Source organism: Oncorhynchus mykiss, chromosome 17 (genome assembly GCF_057628025.1).
Source record: "Oncorhynchus mykiss isolate SJ-2025 chromosome 17, ASM5762802v1, whole genome shotgun sequence".
Lineage (NCBI taxonomy): Eukaryota > Metazoa > Chordata > Actinopteri > Salmoniformes > Salmonidae > Oncorhynchus > Oncorhynchus mykiss.
The window spans coordinates 38,133,482-38,151,013 of NC_143038.1; the positions used below are offsets into that span (position 1 = coordinate 38,133,482).

The following is a 17,532-nucleotide window of genomic DNA, read 5'->3' on the forward strand; positions in this document are numbered from 1 at the left end:
GTTCTATGTTTCTCCAGTTTCTAATGTAATGGGCCCCCACCGACTGATTCTGAATGCAAATCTGATGATTAAACAGTTTTATAGGGTGTATACACTGTGTAATTGCCTAAAATGACACACTTATATGAAAAAGGTATTTTTTAATTGTGGGATAATAATAATCATAGCAGTTCATGTACAAGGGGAAAATACCATTTTGAGGGTCCTCACCTGTTGAAAGGTGTTAAATGGATCTGTGAGATCCATGTAAAGGTTGGGCCCCCCAGATAGAATATGAAGACTTCAGAGAAATATGAAGACTTCAAGAAATTAGCTTTAAAAAAGCAACATTTTCTCTCAGCCTCATGGCAAAATGTGTAGAATAGCATGAGATTAGCTTTAAAACTGCAAATTCTTCTCCTTTGCCCAATGGCAAAAATAAATCCCCCCCCCACCACAAAAAAAAAGTACTTGTCATTCTGTGTAGCTCTGCTGAAACATCAATCTCTTCCATTCCTGCTAAAAGAATCACAGTCCTGCAGGCATTATTTTGGACCGTGTCAAATGACAAGTTAGTCACACTAAAGGTGCAGCTCTCATTCAACTATCTAGTCCACATGTCTTTGGGTCCCCCCTCGGGCAGAAGCAGCTGGCATCTTGACAGTGCTGTTATCCATAAAAGCTCCAGCAGCAGCAGACAATTGCACCAACCATTGACTCCACCAGCAGAACTTGCCTCCCGAACCCTTTCTCTCTCACTCGCAGGATGGCTGCTTCTCTCTCTGCAGGCAAGCATGAGACTCTCCCAGGGCCGGTGCAGGACACCCAACAAAGTGTGAAGGAGCGCGGCCAGTGGGATAGCAAAATGGAGTTTATTCTAACTGTGGCTGGCGCTATTATTGGACTTGGAAATATATGGAGATTTCCCTATCTTTGTTACAAGAACGGTGGGGGTGAGTCAACAAAGTCTTATTGGTTAACATACAAATCATTCAAACCCAGACAGAAAATATTTACACAAGAAGCAATCTAATATCACACAGTCACACAGTCAATAGTGGCTTGTTGGTTAAACATGTTTATACATTTCTACGTACTTTTAGTGGGGTCGGTGGGGGGTAAGGAGGTCAGTCCCTTGAAAAATTTTCTTTAGAACTTCCAAAATCTTCTTTAGAACTTCCAAAATACTTACCATATTTATGGGTCAGTTTAGTGAAAATAAGAAATAGGTGTGTGAGGTATGTTGCAGCTGATCTAGTCTTTCATAACAGCTATTCTTACATTGAACCAGTCTGCTAGCTCAAGAGTTGGTTATGGCTCATGAAAATACTGTAAATATAGTAATCAGTTCTGTCCTTATTTTTTTATTTAACAGTTACAGTTGTATACTTTGTGACTCACAGGCAAGTCCTGTGTCACATCAGAGAACATGAAAATTAACCCAAAATATATTTGATCTTATTTTATATTTCTTCCTGTGGGGGTGTGGTATATGGTCAATATACCACAGCTAAGGGCTGTTCTTAGGCACAACCCAAACCACAAACCACCAAGGTGCCTTATTGCTATTAGAAACTGGTTACCAACGTAATTAGAACAGTAAAAATAAATGTTTTTTTAAAACCCGTGGTATACGGTCTGATATACCACGGCTGTTAGCCAATCAGCATTCAGGCTCAAAACACACAGTTTATAATACAGTTTATAATACAGTGTATTCTACAGGCTTAACTTGTGTGTCATTATACAAAATATAATGTTGTATAACACATATACCATTCCTAATAACATTACATCCAAGTTTTTTATAAAAAGTGTGGTTGTGAGAGCATAATTATAATAATATGATGATGCAATTATCACATCCTATTCCACATTCTCTCATTCTTGTTTACAAATGTGTTGTTGATTTGTTCCCTGGTCAGATTTTATATCAGGCAAAAAGAGGAAAGAGGAGGATTGTTTTTTTGTTTAGCTGATATAAAGCTCATTGAAATTACACAAAAAAACATATCTGCATCCAAATACTTTAGTGAAACCCCCTGAGAACTGTGTGAACCCAGATGACCCCATGGTCATAGTGCTGGTTTCTCATTCCCATCACTATGTGATAACTGAGTACACATTCATTCACCTTGCATGGTCACAATTTAAAATAATATTGATGATTGTTGAATGATACAGAGGATTTATTTATTTATTTATTTATTTATTTATTTATAGTTGACACTAGACTTAGATATCAGTGGCGTGGCCTGTTCAGTATTGACGGAGGTTGAACCCGTCTGAGAGGACATCTGTCGCAGGCAACGGGAATGTGATTACTAAAACCGCGTATATTCCGAGAGCCACATTGAGGGTGTGATCCACAAGAGCCAGATCAAAATGGGATTGTTCAGATGTGTAATGGTGAAAGATACAGAGAACTATGTATGCTGTCAGTGTCAACTAATCTCAGCACCCAGAACCAAGTCAGCTATATTAAGGCTGTCACAAAAGATTTGTGTCAACTAAAGTTTAACGTTTGAAAGTAGATTAACATTAGGCATTGTATGGAGGCCTAATATATATGACTCCTTCCTGTACTATAGGGGCGTTCTTCATCCCATACATCCTGTACCTGGTGACCTGTGGCATCCCTCTGTTCATCCTGGAAACGGCTCTGGGCCAGTACACTAGCCAGGGTGGCATCACCTGCTGGAGAAAGATCTGCCCGGTGTTTGAAGGTGAGTTTCTCGGTCCAGTTCTGTACACTTCAGTTAAAAGTTACTTTTTCAAATGCCTTTGCCGCAGCACAGGTAAGTTACATTGTTATCAGTGTGACAATCACTGGTAGGATGAGCCTTTATTATCTGCTTCACAGATAACATCATAATGTAGATGTGCGTAGCATGGTCTTGTTACATCACAGTGAAGTTAAAAGATGATGCTACATCTATGTAGAGTTGAAATGTTATTTAAGTTAAATAAGGCACACCGCAATGAAGAGTAGAGTGAGACTTACAGTAGAGTGAGTAGGCTCTCTGATAGGGTGTGCGTTCGTTATTTGCGGTGAGACACAAAGCAAAAAATTGGTTTGTGATCTTCATTCATGTATGTGCAGTTATATAGGGCCTCTCCCATTCTGAGAATATGTTTAATACACTAACTCATATATTTAACTCATATTACAACAGTGTCCCTTTCTGAAGACCCAGTCTGCATTACATTTTCATTAAAAATGTTGAATTAAAAAAAATATATGCCATTTAGCAGACACTTGGAATTGAACCCATGACCCTGGCGTTGCTAGAGCCACACTATTACCAACTGAGTCTGAGTCACAGCTGAAGCAAGCACACTAACTTTCAAGGAATAAAAAAAGTTATTTCCAAAAATGCAAATCAAACAGCATTCAGAAACGGTACTTGTAACACAAATTGATTTGGATTTTAGACATTTTTTCAGAATGAATGGGGCCCTGTGGTAAATCTGACTCATGGGGAATCAAATACAACCAAGGTAAATGGGAAAATCATGTTAGGTTGTTGATTTTTATCAGCATGTTGATATGTTTCTCTTCTTTTCTTCATCAGGAATGGGCTATGCCGCCCAAGTGATTACTATATATGGATGTATGACCTACATTGTGATTCTGGCGTGGGCTTTCCTCTACCTATTCTCATCCTTCAGTGTTGACCTGCCATGGGCCAACTGCAACAATGCCTGGAACACAGGTATTTACAGTACCGGTGACTCTACTGAAACTTGGTGCAGAGGCGGACTGCTATGTTTCATAGGTTTCGATTGAAACGGGCCCCAGCTGCCCACTGACTGACTGATAAAATCATTTAAAAAACATTATATGGTCTACGTATCAAAAAATATATTGAAATTCAAAACATATATGAAATAAATATTTTCAGTTGTGGGATAATAATAATCGTTGCAGGTAATGTCTGTGAGAAAATGTCCCTTTTGGGGGAAATCAAACAGTGCATTCGATAATCATTGCAAAAGCAACTACCTTCGTAGCTTAGTTGTAAAACACAGAGTGCTGCAAACAAGTAACATCCATCACAAAAGTTCAACCAGTCCTAACCACCCACAATTCTAAACTGCTTGCAGGCACAATAGTTCAGTGGAGATCATGAACAGTCAGTGTGTTCAGGTGAACACCTTCTGACAGTTTAAGAGAAGACAGTGAAGACAGACAAAACAGTGAGAATAGTGGGGGAGGGGTGCTTTCTGCTGCAGGCTGTCTTCTACCTCTCACTACCACTCCCCCCTCCCACATCAACGTTTGTACCTTGTCATCGGACCTCTTTGCTCAGATTGAATGAAGTACATTCAAATGTACTCTGGGCGTTCCACCCATTCGGTGCTTTTTGAGAAGTGTAACTTGGTCAAAACAATGTTTGATTTCCCCAAATTTTGGCCTTCTGTCATAAAGAGCACATGTTTAACTTCATAAACCTCGCATCTCAAGAGGTTACATACAAAAACAAATGATTATAGTACGTTATTATTAAGTGCCAAATAAATGAACAGGGTTAATGATTTAATCTTAAATCAGTCATAAATCCCCTTGTGACAGGGAGAATGGAAGCTTGTGTGCAACAGGGAGTGGCATTTTATTGATGTTTTTTTTTTTTCATTTCTAGCCTGTCTATCTATGGGTAACCTAACATAGCAGCTGTAAAAGAAATGCCTGAAACTAAATCCCCTACATACTGGTCTTGACAAGAAGAAAAACAACTGTTGGGGGAGGTTCACTTCTGCACTGTTCAACTAAACCAGCAAATTTGATGGAGGAGTTAAGATGGAGTGTTGCCTTGTTATTCTCCAAAAGCTCTTGTTAATGTACACAGGCACTCTTTCAATTTCCCCTGAAAACCGGAACATCCAGTTGTTGTGGACTCAGCAGAGGCTAATCTATGGGCAACAGGGTTGACACGTTGTGCTCAGTTTTCCACCACTAAACACTAGAAAATTGCCAAAAAGAGTAGAACCAGCTCACCTGCTTTTACGCTATGATCTGACTATTAGATTTTGAATGTTACTTTTGAAAAAAATATTTTAAAAGGAGTAGTTTCATGGTATTAAATTGAGAAATCAGTTCACGTAATGGGGTTGACCTTAAAATGAGGGACAGATGCAAATGAATCACTAATCACATTAAATAAATAATAATCTTCATAAATTACGTTGTAAACACAACAAAGTAACTAGAGCATTGCAATGATAGTGAAAACTTGGAGAAATGTTGGGGTTAAAACTTCTTATGGCTGCAAGGGCAATATTGAGTAGCTTGGATGAAAGGTGCCCAGAGGTGCCCAGAGTAAACGGCATGCTCCTCAGTCTCAGTTGCTAATATATGCATATTATTATTAGTATTGGATAGAAAACACTCTGAAGTTTCTAAAACTGTTTGAATGATGTCTGTGAGTATAACAGAACTCATATGGCAGGCAAAAACCTGAGAAGAAATCCAAACAGGAAGTGAGAAATCTGAGGTTGGTATATTTTCAACCCATGCCCAATTGAAATCACATTGGGATATGAATGAAGTTGCACTTCCTAGGGCTTCCACTACATGTCAACCGTCTTAGAAACTTGAATGAGGCTTCTGCTGTGTTGTGGGACTGAATAAGAGCTGAATGAGTCAGCTTACTGGCAAAGAGCCATTTCCTGGTCACGCGCATTCCACATGATATCGACTTGCGTTCCGTTGCTTCTGTAGACACAAAGGAATTCTCCGGTTGAAACTTTATTGAAGATTTTTAAGATAAAAACATCCTAACGATTGATTTTATACTTAGTTTGAAATGTTTCTTCGACCTGTAATATAACTTTTTGAAGTTTTTGTCCAAAGTTTTTGTCCAAACGCACAAGTGTTTGGATATGTGTACCTAATGCTAACAAAATAAGCTACTTGGACATAAATAACGGACATTATCGAACAAATCAAGCATTTATTGTGGAACTGCGATTACTGGGAGTGCATTCTGATGAAGATCATCAAAGGTAAGGGAATATTTATCATGTAATTTCTGGTTTCTGTTGATTCCAACATGGCGGCTAATTTTATTAATTTTCTGAGCGCCGTCTCAGATTATTGCATGGTTTGCTTTTTCCGTAAAGTTATTTTGAAATCTGACACAGCGGTTGCATTAAGGAGAGGTATATCTATAATTCCATGTGTATAACTTGTATTATCATCTACATTTATCATGAGTATTTTTGTTGAATCGATGTGGCTATGCAAAATCACTGGATGTTTTTGGAACTAGTGAATGTAACGCTCCAATGTAAACTCAGATTAGATTTTTTTATATAAATATGAACTTTATCAAACAAAACATACATGTATTGTGTAACATGAAGTCCTATGAGTGTCATCTGATGAAGATCATCAAAGGTTAATGATGAATTTTATCTCTATTTGTGCTTTTTGTGACTCCTCTCTTTGGCTGGAAAAATGGCTGTGTTTTTCTGTGGCTTGGTGGTGACCTAACATAATCGTTTGTGGTGCTTTCACCGTAAAGCCTATTTGAAATCAGACACTGTGGTGGGATTAACTTCTTATGGCTGGGGGGCAGTATTGAGTAGCTTGGATGAATAACTTGCCCAAACTAAAAGGCTTGCTCCTCAGTCTCAGTTGCGAATATATGCATATTATTATTAGTATTGGATAGAAAACACTCTAAAGTTTCCAAAATTGTCAAAATATTGTCTGTGAGTATAACAGAACTGATATTGCAGGCAAAACCCAGAGGAAAATCAAACCAGGAAGTGGCTTCTATTTTGAAAACTCCATGTTCCATAGCCTGCCTTTGCTCCATTTAAAATGATATCAACCAGATGCCCTTTCCTATCGCTTCCTCAAGGTGTCAACAGTCTTTAGACATAGTTTCAAGCTATTATTTTGAAAAATTAGCGAGAAAGATAGCATCGTGTCATTGTATGGCCGGGTGCCAGCAGCGTTTTGTATGCGTAACAGAGTTTGGGCAGCCATTGCCTTTCCCTCTCCGACTGAAAAAGACAGTTGCGGTTTATATATTATTGATTATATATTTTAAAAACAACCTGAGGATTGATTATAAAAACGTTTGACATGTTTCTATGGACATTATGGATACTATTTGGAATTTGTCTGCGTTTTCATGACCGCTCTTCCTGTGGATTTCTGAACATTACGCGCCAAACAAACGGAGGTATTTTGGATATAAAAATAATCTTTATGGAACAAAAGGAACATTTATTGTGTAACTGGGAGTCTCGTGAGTGAAACATCCGAAGATCATCAAAGGTAAACAATTAATTTTATTGCTTTTCTGATTTTCGTGACCAAGCTACTTGATGCTAGGTGTACATAATGTGATAAACTTACACAAACGCTTGGATTGCTTTCGCTGTAAAGCATATTTTCAAAATCTGACACAACAGGTGGATTAGCAAAAGGCTAAACTGTGTTTTGCTATATTGCACTTGTGATTTCATGAATATAAATATTTTGAGTAATATTATTTTAATGTGGTGCTATGCAATTCAGCGGTTGTTGATGACAATTATCCCAATAATGGGATGGCAGCCATAAGAAGTTAACAAAAAGATTATCTTTAAAACGGTATAAGATACTTGTATGTTTGAGGAATTTTAATTATGAGATTTCTGTTGTTTTGAATTTGGCGCCCTGCACTTTCACTGGCTGTTGTCATATCATCCCATTAACGGGATTGCAGCCCTAAGAAGTGGGTTAAAATCTTCCTAGAAGTCACAGAGGGTGAGATGTGACACTTTTAATTCTCCATGTGGTCTATATTAAAATGCAATATTGGTGCACTCTTCTCGTGGAAAGACCCACTCTCTTTTTTAAAAAGTAAACAGACTCTAAAACTGTCCTATTCAAACCAGGTTTGATACTTCTGCCCCATAGCGTTTAGCATACACAAGTCGCTTTTGAGTCAATCACGTTAAGAGGATCTGGATATTAGCTAGCATGTCCACTTAAAGCTGTCAAGTTTATAACATGTTACAACTAGACTTCAATGTATTTCAGATGCTTGTGTGACATTTGGCAACAAGAATGCCAGCAGCAATTGGACTGGTTCTCTCCTGAATTCGTCATCTTCCGTTGTGGAGTTTTGGCAGTAAGTCTATAATTAATGCTGTGTTTTTTCACCACTGCATCTTTCATGATTAGATGCTTGACTACTTACATGAGAAATGAATAAGGTACCATAGTTAAACAATTTTTAAAGAGAGTTGTATCATAATGTTTAAATTATTGTTATAAGAATACAATAAACTACAATAGGCTGCAACACATTTACATACAATACATTTTCTTTGGGGAACAAATGTATTGCAGTGTCAACCATTTCTCCTTGCAGGCGGCGAGTGCTGCGGATATCAGATGGGATTGAGTCCTTGGGAGGTATTAGATGGGAGCTGGCTCTGTGTCTTCTACTGTCATGGATTGTCTGTTACTTCTGTATCTGGAAAGGAGTGAAGTCTACTGGGAAGGTGAGAGTTATAAGATATTGTAGTCAGATAGTAGTTTCATAATTATGCATCATTCCAATCTCAATCAAATTAAAATCAGAGGTAAAAAGTAACAAAGAAAAACAGAAAAAAAAACAGTTATTTTCTGTAGCTGTAAAGTTACTTGGTGAGACAATGGGTCCGTCGTTAGTGTGGTAATACCGGTATGTGTGGCTATGTTGTGTTTTCTGTATTGTACTAACCCCGTACTACTAATTCATAGGCAGCGTACGTCACGGCTACCTTCCCCTATGTCATGCTAGTGGTGTTATTCGTCAGAGGAGTGACCCTTCCAGGAGCTAAAGATGGCATCTTCTACTACTTGTATCCCAATACAACACGGCTAGCTGATCCACAGGTATTATCTGTAGTATAATCTGTAGTATAAATCTATGGACAGATTAAATCCCAGACAGATTAAGCCTAGTCTTGGACTAAAAAGATCATAGGAACAGGAGCCTACTGTATCTCCTGTCACATGAGGCAGCTTGATGTACGAGTAGACCCCCTAAACAGGATGTTAGTCTTTCACAGGGCCTTAGCCCCAATCTATCTCCTCAAAGCTGAGTAGCAAGCAGAAAAACATCAAGTCCCATTTTTACACAGCCAGGGATTGAACTCCCAACCTTCCAATCTTAGGGAGGACTGTCTAACCACAAGGCCATTGAGTCTTATCGCAGGAGTATGCTTGATCAGTGTCCAAGAAACCAGCCCTCTAAGTCTTCCTCTATTCTCACCACATCTTACTGGTATACAATTCTGTGGTGACATGTTCAGTTTATAACTTTAGTTTAAGTCTTCTTTGTCTGTTTGTTCATCAATAAGGTTTGGATGGATGCAGGAACGCAGATATTCTATTCTTACGCCATAGGCCTGGGCTACCTGACTTCTCTTGGAAGCTACAACAAATACAACAACAACTGTTACAAGTGAGTTTTCAACTAGGCTGTGGGTTTAATAAAACATGTGGCGCGTTGAAGATCTCGCACAGTTGGCTTATTTAGCAGTGCCATGAGGATCCATAGCCACAAGATTTCTCCAGCCAGTCTGGAGACAGTAAAAAGGCACATCTGGGTAGGTGAGGTTCTGGCTGGAGGAGTAGAACACTTAGATAAGAAAAGCTGCACAATCTCATGGCTCTGATGCATTCATTCTAGTCACTGAATAATGTTTCGACAGCAAGCGGCGTTCATCAGGGTTTCATCTGGTAAACACTGCAGGTCAAGATCTCTTCAGAGCATATAAGAAAAGTTGTCTCCATCAAACACAGTACGCCAGGAGGATTCATGGCACAACATGTCATGTCACAACACTACCTCAATTGCCATGAACGTTAATCACCTGTATTTACATCTTATTAGACCCTTGCCAATGACAACACTGCATGTTAAAGAGAGTGACTATATCATGTGTTGAAAACGGTTTCGTGCCTTGCAGAGACTCCTTCTACCTGTGCTTGTTGAACAGTGGGACCAGCTTCGTGTCTGGTTTTGCCATCTTCTCCATACTGGGTCATATGGCTCGAGAACAGGGTGTGGACATCTCTGTGGTTGCTGAGTCAGGTGAGGCTCTAAAGGACATTCATCTACAAGGGTGTGACTCCTTATTGTTCTCCTGATCAACCTAAATACTGTCTGACAACATAACTGCACACTTTCCTCATCTGAACTTAATTTTTGTCTACCTCTTCTGGTAAAAGCACTGGCTGTGTCCGAAGTACTGTACATCTTGCCTACTACTTACTAAAACAACATACTGTGTACTAATCATACTACATACTATTTAGAACATACTGTTTAGTAAAAACGAATGCAGTAAGCAACAAATATCAACATACTAGACTCATCCTACTGAGAATGTTGCCTTTAATGCTCAATTACGTTGATTCCTGACATTCCTTTCATTTTGGTACAGCGCGTCCACTCAGCTTATTGTCAGCTCTTGTCAAACACACGTAGGTCTCGAAAGACGATTCTCTTCCTCAATAGTGTGCAGCAAATTCTACAAGATGAAAAGCTAAAATGAGTATGACATCCTGGCATTTAAAGCATACTTTTTTGAAAAACGTCACATATATGAAAAGTTATATTTTTGCATTCCCAAAATGCCTACTATTTAGAACGAAAGTGCGGGTATTTGGACACAGCCCCTGTCTCACCTCATGGAATCTTAATATTTTTTTATTTTTTTATTTTTTACATACTACTACACATAACTGAATGTTTCATTCAATTAATTCAATCAAATTATGTTTGGGTACATATTTTCTATAACATTTTCCTTGTTGCCCTGCTGCAGGTCCTGGCCTGGTGTTCATAGTGTACCCCCAGGCAGTGTCCCTGCTCCCCTGCCCTCAGTTCTGGGCTGTCTGTTTCTTCACCATGATCATCCTATTGGGAGTGGACGGCCAGGTTAGAGCTCACTACGCCCTCCACCAACACCTCCACCTGGGTGTCTTGTCTCTGCTGTTCTTTCCTCTACTTTCCTTTCCCATGTACAGTACATTGCCCTCTCTCATGTTCCCCAGTTTGTCGGCCTTGAGAGCCTAATGACCTCAGTAACGGACGTCTACCCAAACCTCATCAGAAAAGGCTACCGGAGGGAGATGCTGCTGCTGCTCATCTGCTGCTGCTGCTACCTGGTCGGACTCATCATGGTCACAGAGGTGAGAGGTCACAGACGCAGGTCTCCAATGCACACCAGCTCGAAGACTGTTGTTGTTGTTGTTGTGTGACTACAGGGGTGGTTCTCTGATATCTGAACATATAATATCAGGAACATAAATTGAAGCACCTTAGTGAGGTAAGTTAAATACCTTCAAAATAATGGCAATAAAAGGGTGGATCTGGGTAGCACTTTTTGATCCGTCCTTTATGGTTGTGTATTACAATAACTATAGTGAACAAAAATATAAATGCAAAATGCAACAATTTCAAGGATTTTACTGAGTTACAGTTTATATAAGGAAATCAATACATTGAAATAAATTCATTAGGCCCTTTTTATTTTATTTTATTTTATTTATCCGTTATTTTACCAGGTAAGTTGACTGAGAACACGTTCTCATTTGCAGCAACGACCTGGGGAATAGTTACAGGGGAGAGGAGGGGGATGAATGAGCCAATTGTAAACTGGGGATTATTAGGTGACCGTGATGGTTTGAGGGCCAGATTGGGAATTTGGCCAGGACACCGGGGTTAACACCCCTACTCTTAAGATAAGTGCCATGGGATCTTTAATGACCTCAGAGAGTCAGGACACCCGTTTTAACGTCCCATCCGAGAGACGGCACCCTACACAGGGCAGTGTCCCCAATCACTGCCCTGGGGCATTGGGATATTTTTTAGACCAGTGGAAAGAGTGCCTCCTACTGGCCCTCCAACACCACTTCCAGCAGCATCTGGTCTCCCATCCAAGGACTGACCAGGACCAGGCCCTAAAGTATGGATTTCACAAGACTGGGCAGGGGTGCAGCCATGGGTTGGTCAGGGAGGGCATGGGCCCACCCAATGGGGAGCCAGGCCCAACCAATCACAATGAGTTTCTCCCCACAAAAGGGCTTTATTACAAACATAAATACTCCTCAGTTTCATCAGCTGTCCAGGTGGCTGGTCTCAGACGATAACGCAGGTGAAGAAGTCGTATGTGAATGTTACACGTGATCTGCGGTTGTGACGCTGGTTGGACGTACTGTCAAATATTCTAAAACGACATTGGATGCGGCTGATGGTAGAGAAATGAACATTGCAACAGCTCTGGTGGACATTCCTGCAGACAGTATGCCAATTGCACGCTCCGTCAAAACTTGAGAGCTGTGGCATTGTGTTGTGTGACAAAACTTCAAATTTTAGAGTGTCCTTTTATTGTCCCCAGCACAAGGTGCACCTGTATAATGATCATACTGTTTAATTAGCTTCTTGATTTTCCACACCTGTCACGTGGATGGACTACCTTGGCAAAAGAGAAGTGCTCACTATCAGCGATGTAAGCAAATTTGTGCACAAAATTGGAGAGAAATAAGCTTTTTGCGCAAATGGAAAATGTCTGGGATCTTTTATTTCAGCTCATGAAACATGGGACCAACACTTTAAATGTTGCTTTTATATTTTTGTTCAGTGCATTCGGAACGTATTCAGACCCCTTGACTTTTTCCACATTTTCTTACTTTACAGCCTTTTTCTAAAATGTACTAAATTGTTTTTTGCCTCATCAATCTACACACAATACCCCATAATGACAAACATTGTTCTTGGGTATGACGCTACAAGCTTGTCACACCTGTATTTGGGGAGTTTCACCCATTCTTCTCTGCAGATCCTCTCAAGCTCTGTCACGTTGGATGGGGAGTGTCACTGCACAGCTATTTTCAGGTCTCTCCAGAGATGTTCGATCAGGTTGAAGTCCGGGCTCTGGCTGGACCACTCAAGGACATTCAGAGACTGGTCCCGAAGCCACTCCTGTATTGTCTTGGCTATGTGCTTAGGGTCGTTGTCCTGTTAGGAGGTGAACCTTCGCCACAGCTTGAGGTCCTGAGCACTCTGGAGCAGGTTTTCATCTAGGAACTCTCTCAACTTTGCTCCGTTCATCATTGCCTTGATCCTGACTAGTTTCCCAGTCCCTGCCGCTGAAAAACATCCCCACTGCATGATGCTGCCACCACCATTCTTCGCCTTAGGGATGGTACCAGGTTTACTCCAGACGTGACACTTGGCATTCAGGCCAAAGAGTTCAGTCTTGGTTTCATCAGACCACAGAATCTTGTTTCTCATGGTCCGAGAGTCCTTTAGGTGCCTTTTGGCAAACTCCAAGCGGGCTGTCATGTGCCTTTTACTGAGGAGTGCATTCCGTCTGGCCACTCTACCATAAAGGCCTGATTGGTGGAGTGCTGCAGAGATGGTTGTCCTTTTCGAAGGTTCTCCAATCTCCATAGAGGAACTAAGGGAGCTCTGTCAGAATGACTATCGGGTTCTTGGTCACCTCCCTGACCAAGGCCCTTCTCTCCCGATTGCTCAGCCAGCTCCAGGAAGAGTCTTGGTGGTTCCAAACCTCTTCCATTTAAGAATGATGGAGGTCACTGTGTTCTTAGGGACCTTCAATGCTGCAGAAATGTTTTGGTACCCTTCCCCAGATGTGTGCCTCAACACAATCCTGTCTCGGAGCTCTACGGACAATTCCTTCAACCTTATGGCTGTCAACTGTGGGACCTTATATAGACAGGTGTGTGAATTTACCACAGGCGGACTCCAATCAAGTTATAGAAACATCTCAAGGATGATCAAATTAAACAGGATGCACCTGAGCTCAATTTAGATTAATTTCATACATTTTAGAATAAGGCTGTAACATAAAAAATGTCAATGGGTCTGAATACTTTCCGCACGCACTGTGATCTGTAAAAATTGATTGTACTGTATATTGAAGCTTCATTTTTTTTTGCAGGGTGGCCTCTACATCATCCAGCTGTTTGACCATTATGTGTGCAGTGGTGCCACTCTGCTGCTCCTCTCCATATGCCAGTCACTCAGTATTGGATGGATATATGGTAAGAATAGAGAAATTACACTATGTAATCATGGGAAAAACACATACATATGCAAATCTAGTTTCCTCGCCAGGTTTTCTCTCACTATAAAAAATAATAATAATTGAAAGTCCTGAAAGGGACATGAGTACGCACTGGGCACACACTGATTGAATCAACGTTGTTTCAACGTCATTTGTTAACATATTGTGACATGGAATCCACTTGGAAAATACATCAACCAGTACTGTTTTCATCTCATTTCAACCAGTGTTGTAAACATTTAAAGTATGGTAAAACGTCAACTTAAATACATAGAAATAACCTAACTAACAGGTTCTTACATCAATCTAATTTCAACATAATCAACAGAACTATCTATATGTTGAAATTGCATAAAAAATTCCACAAAGAAAACAAAGTATTTTTCATCCTACATTCAATATACTGTATATTGGGTGCAATGTTCCCTCTAATTGAATATAGTGAGAATTCTGTGCAACTTCCGGCTTGTGTTGCCGTGGAAAACTGAGGCTGTACCCACTTTAAGTTACAGTTTTAGACTGTAACCAATAGGCTATTGTAGCTATTTGAGCATAATATAGGTCTATCAGAGTGGCAAATCCTATAGCATTTTCACATGGAAATAGCTTTTGATTTCTATGATATAGCCTACAGCAGCCTATGTGGTGCTCAAAACAGCCTACATTCCATCATGAGACCGTTAAAAACTGTTTTAGATTATGCAGGGCTTGACATCGATTCATGTTTTTTTTACTTGATCTGGAACACCATGGGCCAAATAGGTGACTGTAAATAGGTGACTGTAAATAGGTGACTGTAATTATGTGACTGTAATTGTATTGTCTTGCTTGATGCAAGAAACCATACAGAGAACAAGACAATGTAGGCTACCCTCTGCCTATTGGCTTATTTGCATAATCAAGCCTATCTCAAAATACAACATTTTCCCTTTAATACAAATAAACAAGCTTTTTTCTCCTGACTCGCTTTTAAAAGACAGTTTGAAATGTACATGTGTTGTGATCTTGTAGGAAGAAGTAATTCCTGGGCTAATAACTCGCTAACTAGCAAAGAACATCAACAAATGTGCACACGCGTGGCTCTGTGCCCTGATCTGAAAAGGGGCATCCACTGGCAGGTGATTGAAAGGCTGCTCGTGGGCTAGGGTCAATAGATGCACTCTGGCTCTGACTACAACAAAATCACAGGCTCAGTCTGACAAAGTTCAATTTGGTTTGGTTTGTTGCACAAGAAAAGAAGCTGATATTATGTCGATTAGATCACATCAGAGAAAACATTGATCTATAGTGCAAACTAATGGGGCGAACTGTGAAGTTCAATCTCCTGCATCTTTGCAAGGACTGGCATTTCTTCTGCGAGGCAGTCCCGGAGGAGGTGTGTGGCCGCTTAGAGGGAACATTGACTGCGTGGCTGAAATACCACTGTTGTTGGTTACCCAAAGAATGTGGACACCTGCATGCTGAACATCTCATTCCAAAATCATGGGCATTCGTATGGAGTTGATCCACCCTCTGCTGCTATAACAGCCCCCACTCTTCTGGGAAGGCTTTCCACTAGATGATTGGAAAATTGCTGCGGGGACTTGCTTCCATTCAGCCACAAAAGTATTAGTGAGGTTTGGCACTGATGTTGGGCGATTAGGCCTGGCTCGACGTCGGTGTTCCAATTCATCGCAAAGGTGTTCGATGGGGTTGAGGTCAGGGCTCTGTGAAGGCCAGTCAAGTTCTTCCACACCAAACTCGCCAAACCATTTCTCTATGGATCTTGCTTTGTACATGGGGGCATTGTCATGCTGAAACAGGAAAGGACCTTCCCCAAACTGTTGCCACAAAGTTGGAAGCAAAGCATTGTCTAGAATGTCACTGTGTGCTGTAGTGTTAAGATTTCTCTTCACTGGAACTAAGGGGCCTATACCGAACCATGAAAAACAGCCCCAGATCATTATTTCTCCACCAAACTTTGCAGTTGTCACTATGCATTTGGGCAGGTAGCGTTCTCCTGGCTTTGCCAAAACCAGATTTGTCATTTCGACTGCCAGATGGTGAAGTGTGATTCGTCACTCCAGAGAACCTGTTTCCACTGCACCAGAGTCCATTGACGGTGAGCTTTAAACCCCTCCAGGGGACACTTGGCATTGCACATGGTGTGCGCGGCTGCTCGGCCATGGAAACCCATTTCATGAAGCTCCCAGCCAACAGTTCTCGTACTGACGTTGCTTCCAGAGGCAGTTTGGAACTCAGTAGTGAATGTTGCAACCGAGGACAGACTGTTTTTTACGTGCTACACGCTTCAGCACTCAGCGGTCCCATTCTGTGAGCTTGTGTGTTCTACCACTTCGCGACTGAGCCACTGTTGCTCCAAAACGTTTCCACTTCACAATAACATCACTTACAGTTGACCGTGGCAGCTCTAGCAGGGCAGAAATTTTATGAACTGACTTGTTGACCACCATTTTCGACATGCAGCACGACACGTCTCCTTCGCATAGAGTTGATCAGGCTGTTGATTGTGGCTTGTGGAATGTTGTCCCACTCCTCTTCAATGGCTGTGCGAAGTTGCTGGATATTGGAGAGAGTGTGCAGGCCATGGAATAACTGGGAAATGTTCAGCTTCCAGGAATTGTGTACCAATCCTTGCATGATGGGGCCATGCATTGTCATGCTGAAAAATGAGATGAAGGCGACGGAGAAATGGAACAATAATGGGCCTCAGGATCTCGTCACGGTATCTCTGCTTTTTATAAAATTAAATTGTCTTTGTTGTCTGTAACATATGCCTGCCCATACCATAACCCCACTGCTACCATGGGGAACGTCAGTACGAGAACTCGTTGACATCAGAAAATTGCTCGCCCACACAATGCAATACACGCTGTCTACCATCTGCCTGGTACAGTTGAAACTGGGATTCATACGTGAAGAGCACACTTCTCCAGTGTGCCAGGGGTCATCGAAGGTGAGTATTTGCCCACTGTAGTCGGTCACGACGCCAAACTGCAGTCAGGTCAAGGCCCTGGTGAGGACGACGAGCATGCAGACGAGCTTCCCTGAGACGGTTTCCGACAGTTTGTGCAGAAATTCTTTGGTTGTGCAAACCCACAATTTCATCAGCTGTCCGTGTGGCTGGTAACAGCTCTGGTGGAAATCTGGCAACAGCTCTGGTGGAAATTCCTGCACTCAGCATGCCAAATGCACACTCCCCCAAAACTTGAGACAGCTGTGGCATTGTGTTGTTTAACAAAACTGCACATTTTAGAGTGGCCTTTTATTGTCCCCAGCACTTGTGTAATGATCATGCTGTTTCTTGATATGCTACACATGTCAGGTGGATGGATTATCTTGGCAAAGGAGAAATTCTCACGAACAGGGATGTAAAAAAAAAAAAAGAATTCAGCTCATGAAACATGGGACCAACACTTTACATGTTGAATTTGAGATTTAACTAGACATATTTTATTTGAC

The 17,532-nt window shown here is 40.9% G+C and overlaps 1 protein-coding gene across 1 annotated transcript in view; it reads left to right on the forward strand.

Moving 5' to 3' along the window:
* Positions 1–538: 538 nt before the first annotated feature.
* The window catches only part of slc6a11a (solute carrier family 6 member 11a), a 33,079-nt gene continuing 16,085 nt past the window's right edge, over positions 539–17,532 (forward strand). The window contains exons 1-11 of the mRNA XM_021568883.3: positions 539–932; positions 2,571–2,705; positions 3,555–3,695; positions 8,021–8,111; positions 8,355–8,487; positions 8,729–8,863; positions 9,331–9,434; positions 9,943–10,067; positions 10,804–10,916; positions 11,033–11,170; positions 13,945–14,047. Coding sequence (XP_021424558.1) covers positions 746–932; positions 2,571–2,705; positions 3,555–3,695; positions 8,021–8,111; positions 8,355–8,487; positions 8,729–8,863; positions 9,331–9,434; positions 9,943–10,067; positions 10,804–10,916; positions 11,033–11,170; positions 13,945–14,047 — 1,405 coding nt within the window. The 5' untranslated portion in view covers positions 539–745. The remainder of the gene's footprint in view (positions 933–2,570; positions 2,706–3,554; positions 3,696–8,020; positions 8,112–8,354; positions 8,488–8,728; positions 8,864–9,330; positions 9,435–9,942; positions 10,068–10,803; positions 10,917–11,032; positions 11,171–13,944; positions 14,048–17,532) is intronic.